Source organism: Corvus moneduloides, chromosome 1, assembly GCF_009650955.1.
Source record: "Corvus moneduloides isolate bCorMon1 chromosome 1, bCorMon1.pri, whole genome shotgun sequence".
NCBI lineage: Eukaryota > Metazoa > Chordata > Aves > Passeriformes > Corvidae > Corvus > Corvus moneduloides.
The window spans coordinates 110872870-110893248 of NC_045476.1; the positions used below are offsets into that span (position 1 = coordinate 110872870).

General features: G+C 38.0%; 1 protein-coding gene across 13 annotated transcripts in view; it reads right to left on the minus strand.

Annotated features, from left to right (window-relative positions):
* PTPRM (protein tyrosine phosphatase receptor type M) overlaps positions 1–20379 on the minus strand; it is a 453822-nt gene that overhangs the window by 79169 nt on the left and 354274 nt on the right. For 4 of the 13 annotated variants that reach the window (XM_032122222.1, XM_032122186.1, XM_032122165.1 and 1 more), the window contains 5 exons: positions 14740–14891; positions 12122–12196; positions 11868–11894; positions 8152–8163; positions 7203–7390 (listed from right to left, as the gene is read on the minus strand). In XM_032122222.1, coding sequence (XP_031978113.1) covers positions 7203–7390; positions 8152–8163; positions 11868–11894; positions 12122–12196; positions 14740–14891 — 454 coding nt within the window. The remainder of the gene's footprint in view (positions 1–7202; positions 7391–8151; positions 8164–11867; positions 11895–12121; positions 12197–14739; positions 14892–20379) is intronic. The other 9 variants (XM_032122211.1, XM_032122197.1, XM_032122245.1 and 6 more) reach the window with 4 other exon arrangements.

Genomic DNA, 20379 nt, shown 5'->3' on the forward strand with positions numbered 1-20379 from the left:
TAATTCCTGTGTTAATTACTTGCACTTATCACATGTGGACACAGGATTTTCAAAGATCTGCTTGGTACTAAGTTGACAACAATCACTGAAACTTGTAAACTATTTCTTTTATTGCCCCAATTTCACATTGCATATGCCCACAAATCTTTCCAGAATAAATTGAGAAAGATTTTGCAATGTCGTCAGAGAATAAAAGATCCTAATGATGGGAGTCATAGGTCAGGAAAAAGGGGAGGAAGATTAAAACTAGTTTTGAAAGACAGCTGTGACAGCTGGACTTAAGATGGGAAAGACCCCCGCAACCTCTTAAAGCAAATTGAAACTTTATTACCATGGGATAATGGAGCGCCAGAGGGACATCCACAAAACTGCATGCAACAGTTAAAATGACCCATTTTAAACGCTTATGTAGACTCATTAAGGATCAGGAATAACATCAGAGGTGCTTAAGATGCTTTAAACTAGCTTTACATTTTCAGTCCAGCTATGCTGAGATATGAAACCAATGTCTGCTAAATATCTGAACATGGAAAAGACTCCCAGGGCATCTTCAGGTCCATGAGAAGTAACATGTTACAGCACATTTTTTCTTGCTGACATATTTTGTACTCATTCATATGTTTGCCTCAGCATGAACCAGGACTACCAGAGTCAGCAGAAGCAGCAAATGACTGAAATAGCTGCCAGAGTTCCTACACAAGAACAACCTGCACTCGTTTATCCATCCAATTGATCAGCTTAAGGATCTATATCTCACGACTTTTGAGTGGACCAACATTCTTCTGAGTGGATCAATACAACCAGTCTCTGTTTTAACTGCTTAGAGGGATACAGTGGTCATGAAAGATGCACTTTAAAGCTACCAGGCTTTCCTCAAAACATGGTCTAAACTTTACATACAAGACTGAGTCTGGCAGACTTTCATGAAGAAAACATTTAGCTGAATTAGGTATCTTTGTTCTTGTTAGGTGTCCTTGCTGCCTGAGATCACACACAGTTCACACTGTTTAGGCTACTGAGAAGAAGAAAACAAGAGGTCCATACCCGAGTAAATCACAGACTGATCAGTATCAAAAATAGCTGAATCACAGCATGAGCAAACAGCTGCCTACATCCCACTGAGAGTAATCCTAAGGATACTGGAAGTGTTCTAGTCTATACACCCCTGCAATTTTACTATTCAAACAGATAAAAGCACAAAGCCTTTCTAATGAAGCCATGACCTGTCTAAATCTATTCTCTGTGATAAGAATAAATTCTAATTAAACCTACTTAAACAAAACAAATTAGAGACCTGTTTCTGCATATACATGCACTTTTATTTAAATCAGAGGAGAATACATTTAGGAAGAGTGGGAGAGGGAAACAGTGTGATTTAGAAAGTTGTGGGACATCTTGATCACTGGGCAGTTAACCACACTGTGACATAAGGCAGTGTCACATGAATGTTATTAAGCACTGTGACAGCACTTCTCATCCATGCGAAATCTGTTAAGAAGAGAAATTCAGGGTGATAGAGGATAGATTTAGAATTGCATAAAACTTGCTGACAACAACAGACATTCAGTAAACTGAGCATCCTTCCTCTGAACTGAAAAAAAATCCCAAACTGTCATACAGTTAAAATTGTTGACAACTGATTCTTGCTGATCAACAACTGGAAATCACCCATTCTTCTACAAGACTTAAACCGGTATTTGCATGCACTGGGAAGCTGTCACTACTAACATAGGCTATTTACCAACGAATGTAGTTTCAGGTTTGGGATTACTTTATTGCAACAATTTGGTATTAATCTGGAGTACTTTAGGATTTACAAACCCAAACATGCTTTGTGGATAAGGCAGTCGCTCATTTTTACTACTTCTTTCAACCTCCCTACATGTGACCTCCACAGCGCTGAGTCTTCTCGTGCCCAAGAGTCTGGGATAATCCCAGCCACTAACAAGTTTCCTGGTATTGATGGAAGGCTTTTGCAGATCCCAGAGCAATGTGAAGAAACTGGTTATGTCTGAATGACGTTCCTTGATAAAGGAAGAGTACCTGCCTCACATAAACGACCTCTATGTCCCCATTTGTTGGGGTTATCCCTTGTTGTATATGAGAGAACACTTACATAGTAATATATGGCTTAATCAAACCACTGCAACTTTCCACTATTAAAGACTGACGACTGAACTGGGCATTCACTGAGTATTCTGAGCTCCATCTAAACAGCTGAAACTTCAAAAACAAAATAATAGCAGTGATCTCTATGGATGAATATTTCTAACAATTTTCCATGCCATTTTCACTGGACAAGTTTCCACTATTTTACTTCTACCCCTATCTCTATCTCTATCTCTATATCTCATCTCTATCTCTATCTCTGTTACATTTATAATCCCTAATGAGTTTTCCTCTTTATTACAAAAATTGAAACAGAAACAGTTACCTGCTCCTGGTTCTTGAAGACACAGATGCTGTCCTTCATTTACACTGTGGACTGAAGCCCCCATCCTCACCCATTGTTCCAGAGTCTTTCTGTGTTCTGTGCAACTTGTGTCTTGTGGGATAGAAAATAACCTGCACTGATTGTGGTACTGACTGTCTCAGCTGGTGTTGCAGAATATCAAATAAAATCAGAGAAAAAGCTGTGATAAAAATGTACAGGTTGGAGGTGAGAAAGGTTAGTTGCAGTCACAAGGAACATGCAGGAAAAAATAGGGCCAGATGGGTCCTACCAGCAGCTGTATTAACATAACATTAAAGAAATACTTCGTTTTCCTACTATTTTCAAGATTTCAGAATAGGGCCCCAGAAGCACAAGGCTTTAAAGTGTTATGTGGCAGCAAATTTGTCTTCCAGCTGGAATCAAAGAGAAAGAAAATATGTGAATGGAGACTGGGTTTGAGTGACAGTACTCTAGTCCGTTACGGCTTTGCATGATGGCAAAAAATGGAAATTATATCAGACTTCTTTCAAAGTCAGACATCAATCTAACAGTGGTTTGGAGAAAACAAACCTCAAATTAGGCACCTATGGGGCAAACATCCTCCATGAAAAATTTCCTGCTTGTCTGCAGTACCTTCTGCCTCCCCAAACAAGGATCTGTATTTCTACTGGTTTTAGAGAGTTTTTTCCCCCTATTTTGTTTCTTAAAACCATTTTATATTTACCCCAGATATCCCACTGGCCAGTGAAACTTTTTCAGTGAGTTGGGTTTTACTGATGATTACCACATCTACCTTAGCATATGTATATTCGAGTATCTCCTGAAGTTCCATTTAAATTAATATAGTGCTATTAAGACAGAATTTCTTTCATACCCTCAATTATTTTTAACACTCATCTCCAAATCCTCTTCAAATGATCCTTTTTTTTTATGATCACCTTTGACCACAATCCCCCAAGGTATAGCTGAACAATGACCATGGCCAGATAACCTATTTTTAAATACTTTGACCAATCTATAACAGGTGCTTAGAAGTGCTAAACTGAAATGAATTCTTTAACACGCACTGGGTAATATATGTCATGTTCCTGACCTTGACAGGCACTCTGAGCCTGTATTCATCTATTTAACTATGATGATTTAGACATCAGTACAGTTACATTGGTGTAACACATCAGAATGAAGACCATGCAGCACAGATGGAACATATTCAGTGCAGTTTATCCTGACAGTATATAACACTACAGTATTTGAAATAGTATTGGTTGAATGATGTAAAATAATTTCCAGATTGAAACAGTTAACTGCCAGAAAACCTTGAGAAAGGACGTGTTCGACAGAAGGGGAAGAGAGGGAAGATGAGACAGACAATGGGGAGGAAAGCCTTAAAGATAAAACTACCTACATGGAGGAACCTTTTTTAAAATTCTGTTATTGACACACTCCTGTTAGTTACAGTAATTGAGGCTGATCTGAGCAGGATACCCTTTGCAAATCTTGGCTTTTCAAAGGAACCTCTGGTTTTGAGATAATGGAAGCTCAGAACTCCCTGTCATGGAACATAATGTGAAATTGATTTTTCAAGGCTTTATCTACACAAAGTTGCACTAGTTTAATTAAAGGTGTATTTTTAAATCAATTGTGTTAAACCAGTCTGAGCTCCTATGCGGACACTCTGAAATCGATTTGAAACTGTCTTATGTCAACTAACCTCAATTTGGCAAAGAACCACTTTACACTGAGTAGGCACCAATTTAAGCTGATCCAAAAACAGGGTTAAAAACAAAACTTATCTGAAATTGTAAGACTTTAATGAATTTATCTGTTTCTGCCAAGCCACGGTGGCCTCCAGTGGCCTAATTGATCTGTTTTAGAAGCAGACAAACTCGTTACTTGGATTTAAGGCCCTTTGACGGAAATTTTTGAGAAGGGATATAATGAAATCCCTGTGAAAATACTGAATCTAAAACCAAAAGTGACAGGGGTAACAATGAAGAAGCGACGAATTGCGGAAACCAATTTTCCCTTTTCTATTTAGCTTGTTTCTTTAATGCAGAAAGAAGATGAACAACGAGGCTGCTTCATGACCAGTGTGCGGTGCAAGTGGCCATAGCCACCCTGACCCTGGAAGAAACTCCAGATTCTACTGTTTGGTGGTCAGGCACCAAGGTTTGAAGCCTGCCTTCGTTGTTAGGGTGAGATCCCATCACCCCTTGGTGCAGCTATTTGCCTACTTTGTGTTGATTGTTCCTGTTCTCCCCTGCCTGTTTTATGTATAAGTTTGTAAACATTCATTTCCCTTAGTTGAATATGTATCAGTTCTAGACGTTTCTGTGTTACTCAATACCCCATTGGCTGCCTCCTGTAATCCGTCCTCTAAGTTGTCACCATTGGTTGCCTCCTTGTAAATCCCGCCTCCTTTCCTTTACCCTATTGTCTGTTACCCTTATCGCCACCTTTCCTGCCTTAAGTATAAAAATCCTGGACCCTCTCCAAAAATCGGCTCTTCGTCCCTAGTCCCCTCACCAGCCATAAACCTGCTTGTGGAACCTGTATGGAGAGTCCCCTCCTTCATTCTTTGCCTCCGCTGGTACGCCCCGACAGCCTAGCCCAGGACAAGCTCCTTCGGGTGAGGAGCTCACTCTCTCCCTTAGAGCCACAGATATAGAGGGTGCAGCCAGACCTCCAGGCTTCTTGTTTTCCTGGCTAGCATGCCCTCAGATGAGTAAAAGCTCTCCTATGCTATAATACTGGGGAACAGATTAAATAACCCACAATTAGTGTATGGGTGCTTGGGAAATCAGGCCAGTATTATTCTGTCAGTCTAACACCACTGGAACCAAGCTATAATCTCTCCTTTCTTAAGGGTCTGGCAGGGGATAGAAAGGATTTTAAAGATCCACTGCAGACTAGCTATGTGGAAATTTCCCCGAACCTTAAGGATTTCTGCGCAATCCCAATCATTCGCACTCCACTAGGCTGCAAATGAAGGTCTGCATTTAAGTCCAAAGCTTACAGAAATGCATTCATGTTCTTCCCGCACCCAAGAAACAGATGGGAAAGCAGGCAATGAAGTCACTACTGGTGTGGCCCTAAGGCCATGTCTGCATGTGTTCTGGTTCTACAGGCACAGACAGGCACAATATCAGTCGCTCCAGCCATGAGCCAGGCCTGATCTTGCTTGCAGGAACAGGAGCCTTCTCCTAGGAGAATAAAAGGGCAAAATCCTACAAAGCAGGGTGTTCCTCCAAGCCCCTGTATATTGGGACCTATAGATACTCAGTATCCCAAGTGGGTAAATCCTAATGCAGAGCTGAGCAGTGAACAAGTTAAGTACTATCCTGCCGTTCCTTACAGACGATTTTTCAACCTTTATCCTTTGTGTCGGTTATGCTACTTCAAAAACTTGTGCATGACACCAATAGGACTTAAAATTACATCTGTGTGCTCAGACGGTGAACTATAGCCCTAATTATTGAGAATAGTGGCCCTAATTATTAAGTTTTATCTTAAAGTACTTAAAACTATGCATGACAGCAAGTGCTCTGTATCCTTCCACTCCTCTGAAGTGCTCCTAATGGGCAGTGTGCTACTTTCTGTTCTGTTCCACAGATTCATTTTCAGAGTGAATCTTGTGTGAATGTCTCCTGAATCAAACTCCTTCCCTGGTGAGACTATATAATCCTGCTGTCTTGTTAGAGCAAAAACCATCTATGAGACTTCATTCAAAACAAATCCCCTGTCAAACTATTTCTTCCTTTTCATTTGGACATTTATCCTTCTGATAAATATATAAAGAAAAAATTATTTTGCTGTCGAGTTCAAATTTGAAAAGAGGACAGTATCAGTCTGACAGAAATGTAAACAAAGAGATTTGCAACCTGTGCAGTGCTAGAATATACTGGGCAGTCATTCACTGCATATAGAGGAAAAACAGCATTACGGCAGTAGTTCAATCGAAAACCCCCTCAAATATATGGCTAGTTAGAGTTCTTTCTGATTATAACAATTTCCATATGTAAAGAGGAGTTTTTCAGTTCCAGCTTCACTATTTTAAGTCCTCCTTCCCTGCCACTATTAACAAACTGCACCCTGATGTATTGCATCTACTGGTATTAGTCATGGCTACACCTACTGTCTGTAATGGGATGCCATTCATCAGCTTGGTAGGCTGAAAATTTTCCGGGAACCTGTTTCTCAGCAGAATCATTTGATCCACTGTAGTTAAAAAGCCATGTCATTGGTTGCACTATAAATTCCATTTTATGGTCTTGATTTTATTTTTTTTAATAAATTAATTGTAGTTTTCCTCTAGGCTTAATGCTGGTATAAAAGGTTTTGGCTGAGGAGCAAATCTTATCCAAACACAAGAATTTTCAATTCTATCACTTTTAAATAAAAGTGGCATAAAAAGCCTCACAGGAACAAACTTGTTTAAGTCAGCTACACAAATGAAAGTTGACAAGTGATTAGGTCCTCTGGGAATGAATTGTTTTCTACATTTCAGGGGAAAAAATGTCATCAGTGACTTCAGAAGTGGCCTGAAGCATGGGTTTTGGAAATCTAATACTATAAATACCAGTTTAAACAATTATATATTTAAGCAATTTTTATAACATGAAGTTGGCATGACAAAGCGTGAAGTTCAAAAAAGCACCATCTTTTGTAAAATGCAAGCAGTACGCACAGTTGTAAAAAGTCAGCATCAAACACACGTAACTAACAGTTCAGAAGACATAATAATCAGATTCTTACACCTGACACTTACTTCATACTCCTCTTTAAACCCGTAGCCTTCTGCACACTTCATCTGGGTGATGTGCTGTAGCAAGTCAGCTACACGGATGGCTGGATGGAGCTGTCCAGTCTGGTAGGGCACATCCACTGGATCTCTCTTCTTATAGGTATGGGATTGGACCAGGCTGCTTGTGTCACTGACCATCGTATGGGTTTCATCTAGAAAAAGAGTATCTCATCGTGTACTGGCTCATTTTCACTTATTAAAAGAAATAGAAAGTACAGAGATTTCTAGAGGAATGGCAGAACTCTGACACCACCAGCATTGGTTCTGTCTGTGAAGGCTACACCAGAAGAACAGTAAATCCATGGAGCAATTTACACAAGGAAATTGCAAGACCGATTGGAATGAGGCAAAGTCCATAGTTCTACAATGGAAGCATTGCAGAGCAGTCCAAACTCTAATATAGTTTTAAATATTGCTAGCTGATTGCAAACAAATTTTAAAACTGGCATTTGGCTTCAAACTGCATAGAAGTTTCATTCTGAAACTTCCACAAGTCCCACGGAATGAAACTGGACTTGTATTTTTCACAGATTACTAAAGTGCTGTATTTCACACTGCAAATTTAGAGCAAATGTTTGGAGTGAGCAAAATAAAAAAATGCACAAAATGGCTTATGGTTTCATCAAGCTAGGACTGCAATGGAAATGTAGATCTGAAAATGACACTTGGAGACAAACTACAAGAGGACAAATGCAAAGGATCATCTGGTAAGGAAAAATGTCTTGACTGACTGCTGAACATGCTTTAGGACCACGGTGTATCATGAGCCACCACACCAGGCATGGAATGTTGTATGTCAACTGACATGCAAGCCAACAAACAGGAGACCCCCGTGGGCTGGTTAAAATTTTTATGAGACACATACTTCTCCCAACCCTCCACATCTCTTCCATGGGGCAAATGGGCAACTTACCATTGATTGGCACTTTTAAGAAGATACATATCAGGAGAAAAAAAGAGGAGGAGAAAAAGGAAACAGGGCATAAGCAACAGTACTACATTAATAATTACAGGTAATTTTATGTTTTTAATTTAGTCTTTACAGAATTATTTCCTAAATGAATCAGATTCTGATCTCAGTTTCACAGTATAAATTAGATTTACTAAAACCAAGGTATCATACTGTAAGTCAATTCACATAGATGGAACTGAGATCAAAACCTATACTTAAAATAAATAGATGTGAAAGTGCATGCTACCTAAGGAAGCAAAATAACTTTCTTCCTCTTTAGATGGAATTCTAAAAATTTTTTCAGACTTAACAAGAGAAAAAACCCACCCCCAATTCTAAGGTCCAAGAATCATCATAAATATTTTATCTGTTTACTCAAATAATAATTTTACATATCTTAGAGTTTTTAAATTTTAAGCAAAATTGTTAATATGGTGCTTTGACTTATTCAAGCTATTCCTCACTGACTGCACACAAAAAAATTACTAAATCTGTATAATGTTACAAAATAAGGTATTTATCAAAAAATGTTGCTTTGTAAAATAAGCTGTATGAAAGGGAAGCATTAAAATAGTATTTCCACATTCGTAAGTTAGATATATTATAGCAGAAAGTTCCACAAATACTCTGTATGAAAAGGTCCCAGATTCTCATGTACACACCAAAAATACTAACACACCTTGTTAAAGGTGAGAGATTCTGGTCTTAGTTGTACTACTGAAAATTCATGTTAAAGCCAGAAAGCTCAATGAATCGTTTTTCAAGGATGGTTTGAGGTCCTCTCAATTCCCACTAAGACACATGAAATCTGGTCCTCACTATGCATAGAGTCATTATGAACTGTGCATTGACACCTAAACCAAAAAACAGCAGAGAAAAATGTATGGGCATGAGTATGGCCATTTCACTCCTTTTCCTGTCAGTCTGCTAATTTGGTCTAATGCAGAGGAAAGGGATTCATCTTTTAGTCATAACATTTTACAGCTTTTGTCTGATGTGATATAAAATCGTACTGCAAAGCACCTTGGGATGCATGGCATGAAGCGTGGTATACAAGTGTAGGTACAGTATGTTGCTGCTGAAATGGCACCTGAAAACTGCAAGGTGGCTAAGACACAAAAGACAAAAAAAAGTAGAAAGTTGATAATGATTTTTTGGGTTGCTTATTTCAATTTTAGAAACAGGTTAGAAAACTCAAGGATTTTTTTTTCTTTTTTGCAAACTGCAAAATTCTTTGCAATGCAGACTGTTAGTAACTAAGATGAAGGCAAACTTATCAAAGTCTTGTACTACGAAAGCATCAGTTTAATACTTACGAATCTCTTTCCTGCAAGCTCTCTAGTTTTAGACTAATCTTCCTCTCGCCATTTCTTTATCTCTTACAGCTGCATTAATACAGCAGGAGTTATCTTTTAAGTTGTTTTAAGTAAAGTGTTTTTAATCCTTGGTTTGTATGGTACACTAGGAGCCACGGATATTACAGTTTTTTACTTTGCCTCTGAGCACTGTAGCATGAGTTTTTCAGGCTGTGAGTTTTTTAAAGGGTGAGCTCCCCCAGATGCAGTATCCATATGCAATGGGATGTTTGCCTGGCTTAAATACTCCTACAACAGCTTCAGTTGTCCTACTCTACACTTATCCATTCCTGTAGAGCTATACAACATTTATTAAATAATATACTTTGGAAACAGTAACTGTGTTGTGGCTTTTCTAGCAGATTTTGAAAACTGAACTCTGTGTACCTTTCCCAGGAGGTCACACTCTGAAGGTCATTTAGTTTTAACTACAGGCTTGACCCTGCAGTTTAACACAACTTCTTTGGACAGTGGAAGACAGTGAGAGCAGGTATTACTTGTAATTAAAACCCTGCATACTTTGTTAATAGCTGTATTCCTCTACCAACTCAAGCATAGTTAATTTGATTTACCTAAGATACAACACTATTCCTGTACAGACAGTCATAAACACATATTGGGAGAGATCTAATCTGAATGGAGCACTGCTCATAAAATGGTACTAAATTTTTAACATGTAAACTTACAAAAATATTTATTTTATGCAGTGAAATAACTGAAATATTTTCCGAGATGAGTAAGCACAGGTTTGCTGCAGTAGACCATAAAATACACACCTAACTAATTAAAAGATTTTACAGACTTAGTAAAATCAGAGGATTTATTTTTCACAGTGTGTGTTTGCCTGATAGCTGAATTACTTGCTTAGACATTATTTCTTGGGGGAAAAAAGCTAACAAATAATTTTGCCATTGTTATTATATAGAAAAGGATCACAAAAATAACTAAAGAAACCATTAACTAAAACTTAATAATACAGATAGGAAATCTCAAAGTTTTTCTCCTGATAATAGTACTTTTCTCCTAGCCCACCCACAAGGTCAGAAAGAACATCTACTGGATGAAGCGCTGAATGAATACTAAAGCACACAAAAAAATCTAACATCTCAGGCAGTTAAAAGGCACTGCAAATTTCATTTGCATGCAGATTATTACATTGTTACAGTCACTACCATTACCTTCTTCCAGATTTACATAATGTATAAAACCAGCAAAGTTCCTTCTCAAAGTTAGCACACTGAAGTGCACTGCACTAAATATTCTTTCACAATAACAAATTTTCAAGATTGCCTTCCTAACTTTTACTTCTTATATGCTTCCTTCTACTTCTATGTAAGCTTGTTTAACTTACAGCTTAAGGACAGGAATCAGTTAAGGGGTCTTAACTTTTTTACAGTGATTAGAAGAAAAAAGAGGAGAAAGGAAAATTTGTTGTGAAAATATAAATTGAAAAATGAGTAAATAAATAGGCTTAACACAGGAGTTTGAATTCTTGCTACAGTGCACTGTTATGTTATTAATTACTATTAAAAAACCGCCCCTGTTTAGTTTAAAGTTAGCATGGGAAGGAGGTGTAAATGAATACAAGCCACAAAGGGGTTAGAGTTAAGCACTGAAAATGCAATAGCGCCTCATGCTTACTGTTTAGCACTGTGCAGAAACCTCTCTCTTTCTGACACTGGACAATAGCAGATGTTCCTCAATTCCAAGTGGAAATGCTTTATATTTTAACTGAATGTTTTTAATCTACTGTTTTATTTCATTCCTGTGACATCTGATGCATAATAAACTATATACTATAAGTGTCATGTTATCATTTTGCTGTTCAAAATACCATCTCCTCTCTGAAACTTCACTTTAACAAGCAAGTCAGAAACTCTGCAGAACTGTCAGAAGACATGATAGCTGATAGATGGCCAAAACTGTATTTTGTTGGATTTTCTGTATCCTGAGTAGTTTAACTAGGAAAAAAAGTTATTTTTAAGAAGTGACATCTTCAGTTCTAAGATAAAACAGAAAAAAAATGAGGGAAACTATTTCAATTGCTATGATAATCAAATTCTTTTGTGTCACTCCAAATACATGCATAAACATTTCCTTCCAAATCCACTTGTTAAAATTATTTCTTTTCTCCCATGACTTGCACTATGACAGTAGTAATCAAGCCTGATAACTGTCCTTAGCACCTCAGTGTAGCCAAGTCTACCACCCCTCCCTTTAGCATAAAGCTCCAGCATTTTGCATACTATTATCTGCTCCCCAAGAACTGCAACTTCTGAAATTACTTCAGCAATAAACTTCGATAAAGGGAAATGTTCTCACCTAAAATTGCAGTTGGCACAAATGGATCTGTCATACATCATAAGCAGGTCAATGCAGAAAAGGTAAAAAGAGAGAGAACAGTAAATGATTGATACATGTTCCCGAGTTTTCTTTCAGAAAGCTACTGTTAGCAGCAGGTATGTTTCTTATATATGCATTAAATGTTGATGGCAAGAAGTATAATAACATAAATATGTATGCTTTCATTATGGAAAGGTCTATAGAGGGTGGAAACCAAGAAAAAAACTGGTTACCTGGATAATAAGAATTAGGCACTGTTGTGCTCAGTGTGTTAGTTTTCATTGTAAATGAAGATGGTGAAGATACAGCTGCAAAGAGAAACAAAGCTGGTTAGAGACAGAGAAATGATACACAGCTACTTAAGCTGAGTGAAACAGCATATAGGATTGATTTGGCTTAGAGTTCATCCTGTTGTGTTTCTTGCACTGGAATCAGGACCTAGGGAGAACCAGGCAAGTCTAGTGAATGAAATAGCTCATTGAATTTGATAAATTCTCTAAAAAGAAGTGTCATTGGAGAAAGCATTTTGATCACTGATGGGAAATGTACTTCTTAGTTCACAAGATTAGACCGAATACTGATGCTTGTAACAAGACATCACAATGACAAGAGGTGTTTTTGACAGAAGCTTTGATCATTAATAAGTTTTCCTTATAATACTATAAATACTATATGCAAATATTCTACTGTAGTTTATTTTTTCCTCTCCTTTTTTTATGTGATTTGTTTAGACAGGTGGATAATGTGCACGGAGATACCAACAGACCCTGAATATTACTCTTTGTTTAACAGTGGTTTTCAGGGAGTGATACACAGACCAATACTCACATTGGTATTTAATCATTGAACCATTTGTAAAACCAATGGGAAAGCCCAATGGAACAAATTAAGTTCAGTTTGCCCCCGGTATACAAATATCATGCAAATTACCGTTGTAAACACAGATACATCTAACAGGTGAGAGTTAATCACAGCATTTTACAGGATGTTCAGCCAAAAAGTCATTAGAGGCTTTTAAGCAAAGCTCCTTGCAAATTCAGCCTCAGTTGCTTGTCTACACAGCTCAAACTCAGTCTGATCAGGGAATGCAAGCACATTCTGGATACCTGTAAACGGACTAACAAGAATGTCTGAAGCAAAAGAGTTGAGGAAGACAGGATCTGCTGGATGAGGAGTGAGATTACTCCTGCTGGCTTTCAGCCATCTTTTTTTCAGTTGATCTTCTAGCGCAAACATTTGCTAGCCCTTGTTAAGATCTGGATATCTCAAAACTGGCTTAAATAATGCTGACAGTTATCATTTACCATAGAAATTAATACATCTGAGACCATGGTCCTTTGATTATGTCTCTGGAATGAGGAGATTACATTTCCTTGATGGCCAGAACAGAGTGATACTTCTTTTGGCTATGGATGCAGAGATTAGTTGAGGTCACGGCTGCTGCAGGTAATAAAACTTGGTAGGTAGAGAATGAAGACAGGATAATGAACTTTCATAGGGAGTAGGAATGTTCTACATCTCTTGACTACTAGGCTTTACACAAAGATTATTCCTGAAGACTGTCAGTGTGCACCTTCTGGTGACCATGGTGCTTATGGCAAGTCTAATTAGAGGTTCTAGCCCTGGAGTGGCATAAAAAACTTGTTACGGCAATAATTTCAAATAGATTTGAGGTGGTTTACGTAAAGAGGATTTAGTCCCAGGAACTCATTACAGCTTCATTTGTAGTTATGACCATTCAGTAGCACCACTGGAAAACTGTCTCATGATGATGCAAGATGAAGTAAAACCTCTTGATCTCTTCACAGAAATAAGCAATCTCATTAACTGCAAGGGTATGTTCTCACCAGAAAAGCAAGTCTGATTTGAAAGATTTATTTCAAATCAATTTCAAAACTAACTCAAATGCAAATCAACTTTGCAAATTCTGAGCCTAATGCTGCTGAGAAAAGTCTCACTGTTTAAACCTCACAGAGTGTTTGTACAATTGAGCTCATCAAAGGTAAATTCTTAAGCATATTATTAAAGAGTGGGAGTTGGGCCTTGCATACCATTAGTACTTGAAACAAAATTTAATCTTTGACAAATTCTGAAGATGTTAAAAAGCCACTGGCATGCAAAAAACCCTGAGGTTCCTTAAGAACCACAAAATCAAAAAAACTTTTTGAACCTAGTCATTCTTTTAAACAATTAAAAAAAATACTGTTTTTTCATGGTCTTTGCTTAGGGCTAACCCTCTGACAGAAGTGAGACCTTGACTAAAATTCTAATACAGGAAATTTTATATCCCAAATCTTATTTATTTTCAGGGTAGATGCAAGAAGACCCAGGATATAAGAGAATCTCTTATGAAATTACAGAACAGATAAGTCCACTGAGTTCTTCCTCTGCACAAGCAACAGAAAGAGCATCATCTAGAATTGGAAATAATAAGACAATCAAATTATCATTATTAAGTTATTACATTCAAAAAAAAATTTATACTACCAAAAAAGAAGTGAGCAGGGGAAGCATTTGAAGGACTTGGGACAGCATGAGGGATATCAAATTTTCAACATAATGGAGATTGGAAAAAGGTAAAACTACTGTTTCAGTAATGTCACTGCTCTTCTGCAGAAGAAAAGGATGGACAGAAAAAAGCTCAATTATCCGTATTATTTTTAAAGAAGTCTATTCTTGATGTCTGACTGTCTTGCTCATTTGAATAGACACTGTAATGTGCTGCACAGTGGGAAACTCTCGGTCCCATGGATTTTCCATGACTGAGTAATGAGGAATATTTTTAAAACCATTTGCACCTTTCTTTCACCTTCAAAAAAAAAAAGAAAAGAAAAGAAAAGAAAAAACTTACATCTCCCATTTAGATTGTGCGTGTCCATGAAAGAGAAAGCTTCATCACAGTTGGTGCCTTGCTCAGTGTAGCTTTTATCCATTGAATTCACCATCACTGTCATTTCCTGCCGAGTACTACTCAGTGTCTCTTTCCGCTTTTTAGCCAATTTTCTTAAGAAATGAATGATGAGGAAAAAAAAGGAGAAAAACAACTCTCAGTAAGCAGACATAGTCTTCATGTTATTTACATCAGTGTGTTGTAGTTTGTAACCATATTATGAAGTAACATTTACATTTGTTTCAGCAATTCTGGAACTTTTTTTTACTCTCATCTCTTTCAGTCTGATAATCAAAGAATAGTTGCCAATGCACTGACATGTGGTCAACAGCACCTTAATCTTTGGGAACCACCACTGAATTAAAGGGGACTACTTGGATATGAAAGTGATGTGAGCTACAGTATCAGAGGCTACATCTGATTAAACATATAAATAAAAATGATATGAGAGATTCCACTTGAACTGACAAATCAATACCAATGTTCGCTTCACATACATAGAACAGTCTGGAGAGGTTTCACTGAGACCCTGTGTAACCCAGCAATCTGGTTTATATAATACTGTATAGTGTATGTTGGAGCTCTGAATACACACTGCACACTCAAGAGACATTTTAAATTGACTTGCATTCCTAAAGACTATTTTCTGTCACTCCTGATTTCATGAGAATTAGTCACATGAGTTAGTTGCTTCTCAGCAGGAGTGGTCTGTCAGAGACAAGATCTTAAACCCGATACTACAATAGTGGTTCATTAAACTATTGAATTGCTTTGGATGTGTACACCTCTTTGGTTTTTTTCCAGATCTGTCTGTTTCAGTCTAAAGTCTCACTGTCTCCTCCTGAGTTATGCTTAGTTACATCCCAAAACAGCATGTCCAAAACTCTTGATTTTTTCTTCAACCTCTGTGAGGCATCTGTGATCCTGATGATAGTGGATCCCATAACTATTTGGCTTGTTTCCCTGGCCTGTGACTCCATCTTAGACCAAGCCTTTCTTCAAGTTCTTGCCTACAGTCTTAATTTAAATTTTCCAGATTCCTTCTTTAGAATATCGTCAAGGTATGGGTTTAAAAAAAATAACTGCTCCACAGACTTTACTTGTCCTGTCTGTTAATTCAGTGACTTTTGCTCTGTGGAAAACGTAATAAGCCAGGTCATATTCATCTGCCAGAAGCATCTTTTACATATCTTACGCTAGAAGTTACCGGAGCTTATTATCTCATCTAGGTTCCTTCCACTTCTGGAGGCCAACTGTACCAAGCATAACCAACTTGTGCTAACTTTCAAAGCCTTTCTCTTTGTTAACTCTTACTCAGTATGAAAAGATGGTTCCCACCACAGACAGAAATTTCACACCAGCCTCCGCTAGATATTCAAACATCTGTCTCCTCTCATGCTGCACAGGAGGGGCTTTCTGTAGCCCTCCTGACTGGTATCTCGCTCTTCTGCTTCAAATCACTGCCAGCAGACAAAAACTTTACAAAGTACTAATATTACTGCTCTCTGTGCTGATCAGTACTGCCTCAGTCTCCTCATGTTCCCCATCTATCCACCTGTTATCCCTTATCTTCCACCTAGATAAGAAGCCATTTGGGCAGGAGCTGTTGTTGTGTTCTGTACCAATGTAGTACCAAGCTCAGCCGTATCTTAATCCATGACTAAAGCTCAAAATGCCTTTGAAGTTAAAGTCTTGCTGATAATAGAAGTAGGAATAGTAAGTGCAGGCATGGTATTGGGTCGCTGCACAGAAGAGTATTAAGGGTCATGTCTGGCCCTCAATAAGCTGATAGACTGCCACCCCATTCCTCATGACTGACAGTGAATGAAGTACACTGCCTTAAACACCTGCTGCAGCACTTGCAGCATGAGCAGTTATGCCTTTGCCCATCCCAGTGCAGGAATCACCTGTATTTGCTTGAGCCTTTGCTTACTCTGTAGACTTGATAATAAAACTGGTTCTTTATTACTCCACGGTGCATAAATGCAGAAGTAGCATTAGATAATGGTCTGAACTCTTTCATATCAGAGACAGTTAAATTTCGTTCAAGTACCATAAGTAAAACAAAACTCTTAGATCTTTGCATCCTTCCATCTTCCCCCTCCTCCATACCTAATTGTAATGAATAAGTAATATATTATTCAAAGTTGAATCTGAGACCTATCACCCAATACATGAATAACTTCATGGAAGTCCTTTGTAAGGACAGGCTTATCAAAGTATTAACATGAAATGGGGATCTTTTTTCCTCTTTCACCTTTAGATGGCAGCACATTTAGATGGCAGCCATGCATGGCTCCCCTTCCAATCTTTTGGTCACATAATTAAGCTACAGCAGATTTATTTTTTAAGACAGTAACAACTGTACAGTACTTCTCAATCTGAATCTAATACTGGAAATAGGTCTTGTGGGAAAAGTTCAAATCTGAAACAACTGTTACAGGAAGAGAGTGATACCAGCCAGACTTCTGTACTGTGAACAAAAACACCCACTGGACTCAGTCAAGTAAACTTTAGCTGAATATAACATTTTTAGCATTTGCAGTTTATTCAGATACTGCCGAAAGTGTTGCAGTGCTGCAGTCTCTGCTTCTCATCCATTCCTTGGGTCTCACAATCCCCAAGAGGCTCTAACTATACAAGATTTAAGAAACTTGTAAAACCATGGTACCTCACATCACCACCACCACTCATACTCTTAGGTTTAAAGTAAATTTTGGGGGGAAAAAAAAGGTTTAAATATTTGATCATCTTCACTCACGGAAAAGACACTTCATAGCTACTGTCTGATGTTTCATCCTTCTTAAAGGAAAAGAGATCTACAACCAAAGGAAAAACATAAAACAGATGGAAGCTCCCATGATCATTACCTAGGATGAAATTATTTTTGTAGGGAAAGCAAAAAGATCAGCTTATCACAGAAATAGTGTTACCATGACTATATGAGGAAAGAGAATGTACTATATCAGTCTCAGGAAAGAGGAGCCTCATATTCAGAAAAATCTCAAGACTAACTAGGAACTGTTGGAATTTTAAGGCACAAGAAATAGCATGAAGTGAACTGGTATAATAGTTAAAATATAGTAAAATGCAGAGCAGACAATCATACAGACTTCCCCTGCAAAACTGTGTGGGATTTTGTGTATCGTTTACTCTGTTCTGTTACAAATATTAATAAAAACAGTCCAGGAAAGTAATAAGCTGAACAGTTCATCACAATCTGTCCCCATTTTATCTACCATGATGAAACTCTCCAATGATGCATCTTCTCCTGTACAGTCCCTTCTTGTTGAAAGGCTCACGCTGTAAAACTTGTGCAAGCCTAACTCAATACCTTTCTCAAAAACCCTCCTTCTCTGTGACTTCTCCCTCAAACCCTTCAAGAAACCAACTGCAATAACTGCTAAGTTGCTACTACATTGTTAGCCACTGTCCGGTTTATTTTCCATGTATTTTCCTGTATCCATTTTCTCTGTCCTGTCTTGACTTAAATAACAAAACTCTTTTGGACCTAGCTTGCCTTTTTGTGTTTAAAAAGCTCTGGGCACAAAGAATGAGGCACAATGGGACACTAATTAGAGGAATGTAACAACAGTAAAAATAAAAATTTTTAAGATAATGGCGACTGGGGTTGGAATGAACTCAGGCCCTGCCAAAAATGTGCCTTCCATTTTAATTTAGGAACAGTGAGAAACGCAGATTAATTTGAATCTAACAAAACCACTCACTTCCTGCTTCCCCATTCCAAGCAGAGTGGTACTCTCCTTTTTGTATCAGTATCCCTCCTTTCTTACCAAGAAAAGAAAGGAGAAACAAGATGCTGCTACTTCCCACAGGTCTAGCAACACACTACCGTCACCAAGATCTTAATAAACAAAGTGAGATGAAATTTGTAATTGTCCTGCTAAGGGAATTGGGCTGAATTTTTCTTTCCATTAATGCAGTGATCTATTGCACTTACTGAAACTCAAAATAGCTGCTTCTCACATAGTTACTGTTTCAAATTTTACTTCTCTGCTTGTGGACAAATCACAGAAATGGTTCAGATGAAGAAAGGATTGGGGGCTTTCATACAACCCAGTGGCGCAGTGCATTTGTAGTTGCAAAAGCTTTTAACAGTTTGCTCACCAAACCTCTAAAAGAATCTAAACTACAATAAGAATGATCTTTTAGTAAAATCCTTTAGCAGCTGGTTGGAAAGATGTGATACCAAGGGTAGGGTTAAATGGTCATTTTTTCACAACAGAGATACATTACTAGTGTCTATCCTACATAATTGCATGTTGGGATTTGCACTATTTCCCATATACACACTGATCTAGAAAATATCCATTATCTTTTTGCACAAAACACAATTTTTAAATTGTCGTAAAAATTAGAAATAGAGTTAAAAAGTTATTTCTTTTATCTCATGAGGTAGAGTGACTGGATATTCACTTTATACAAAACTCAGTGTTGAACGATACAGAGTCATGCATATGGGAAAAATGATCCTAAATATGCACACACCGTATTGCATCTAAATGACTTCATAAACTACTGAAGAAAGAAATCTGATAGTCACTGGTTCTCTGAAGACAAAAAGTTCAGCACTAGGCAAAAAGAAGTCAGAAGTGACTGTGTAAGGGATAGAGAACAAAACGGAAAATGTGATTAAGCAATTTTATAGATTTATGGAGCTTCCACATTTTGAACACTGCATGCAGTTCTGACACATGCCTATCCAAAAAAGATTTTCACGAAGTAGAGAACATATACAGAGAGGTGACAGGAAGATCAAAGGAGCAGATCCTACCAGAAAAGCAGTAATCCTTACATAGATAAGGAGTCCCTAGTTTAAAAAGGAGGCAGTTGAACTGAGAATATGATAAAAGTATATCCAAAAACATGGAGAAAACGAAGAAATTAATAAAGAATTATTATTTCTCAACAATGAAAGAACCAGAAGCAGGGAGTATATAGATTTTTTTTTTAATATAAAATAAATATTTTCACAAAACACAGAAAATGCTCTGCTCTGCCTTGCCTTGAGTTCTCTGTGCATTTTTGGGCACCACCGTATCAAAAAGACATTAAGCAATTAGAGAGTGTCCAAAGGAGGACAACAAAGATGGTAAAGGGCCTTCAGCTGAAGCTGTATGAGGAGTGTCTGAGGTCACTTGGTCTGTTCAGCCTGGAGGTGACTGAGGGGAGACCTCACTGCAGTTACAGCTTCCTCATGAGGGGAAGAGGAGGGGCGGGCACTGATCTCTGCTCTGTGGTGACCAGTGACAGGACCTGAGGGAATGGCCTGAAGTTGTGTCAGGGGAGGTTTAGGTTGGATATTAGGAAAAGATTCTTCACCCACAGGGTGGTTGGGCACTGGAACAGGCTCCCCACGGAAGTGGTCACAGCACCAGCCTGACAGAGTTCAAGAAGCATTTGGACAACATTCTCAGGCACATGATGTGACTCTTGGGGTGCCCTGTGCAGGGCCAGGAGCTGGACTCAGTGATCCTTGTGGGTCCCTTCCAATTCAGGACATTCTATGATTCTATGAAAATTTTGCAACACATCACCACTAGGACTCTAGAGATACCAAAAGTTAGTACTGGTAAAAGA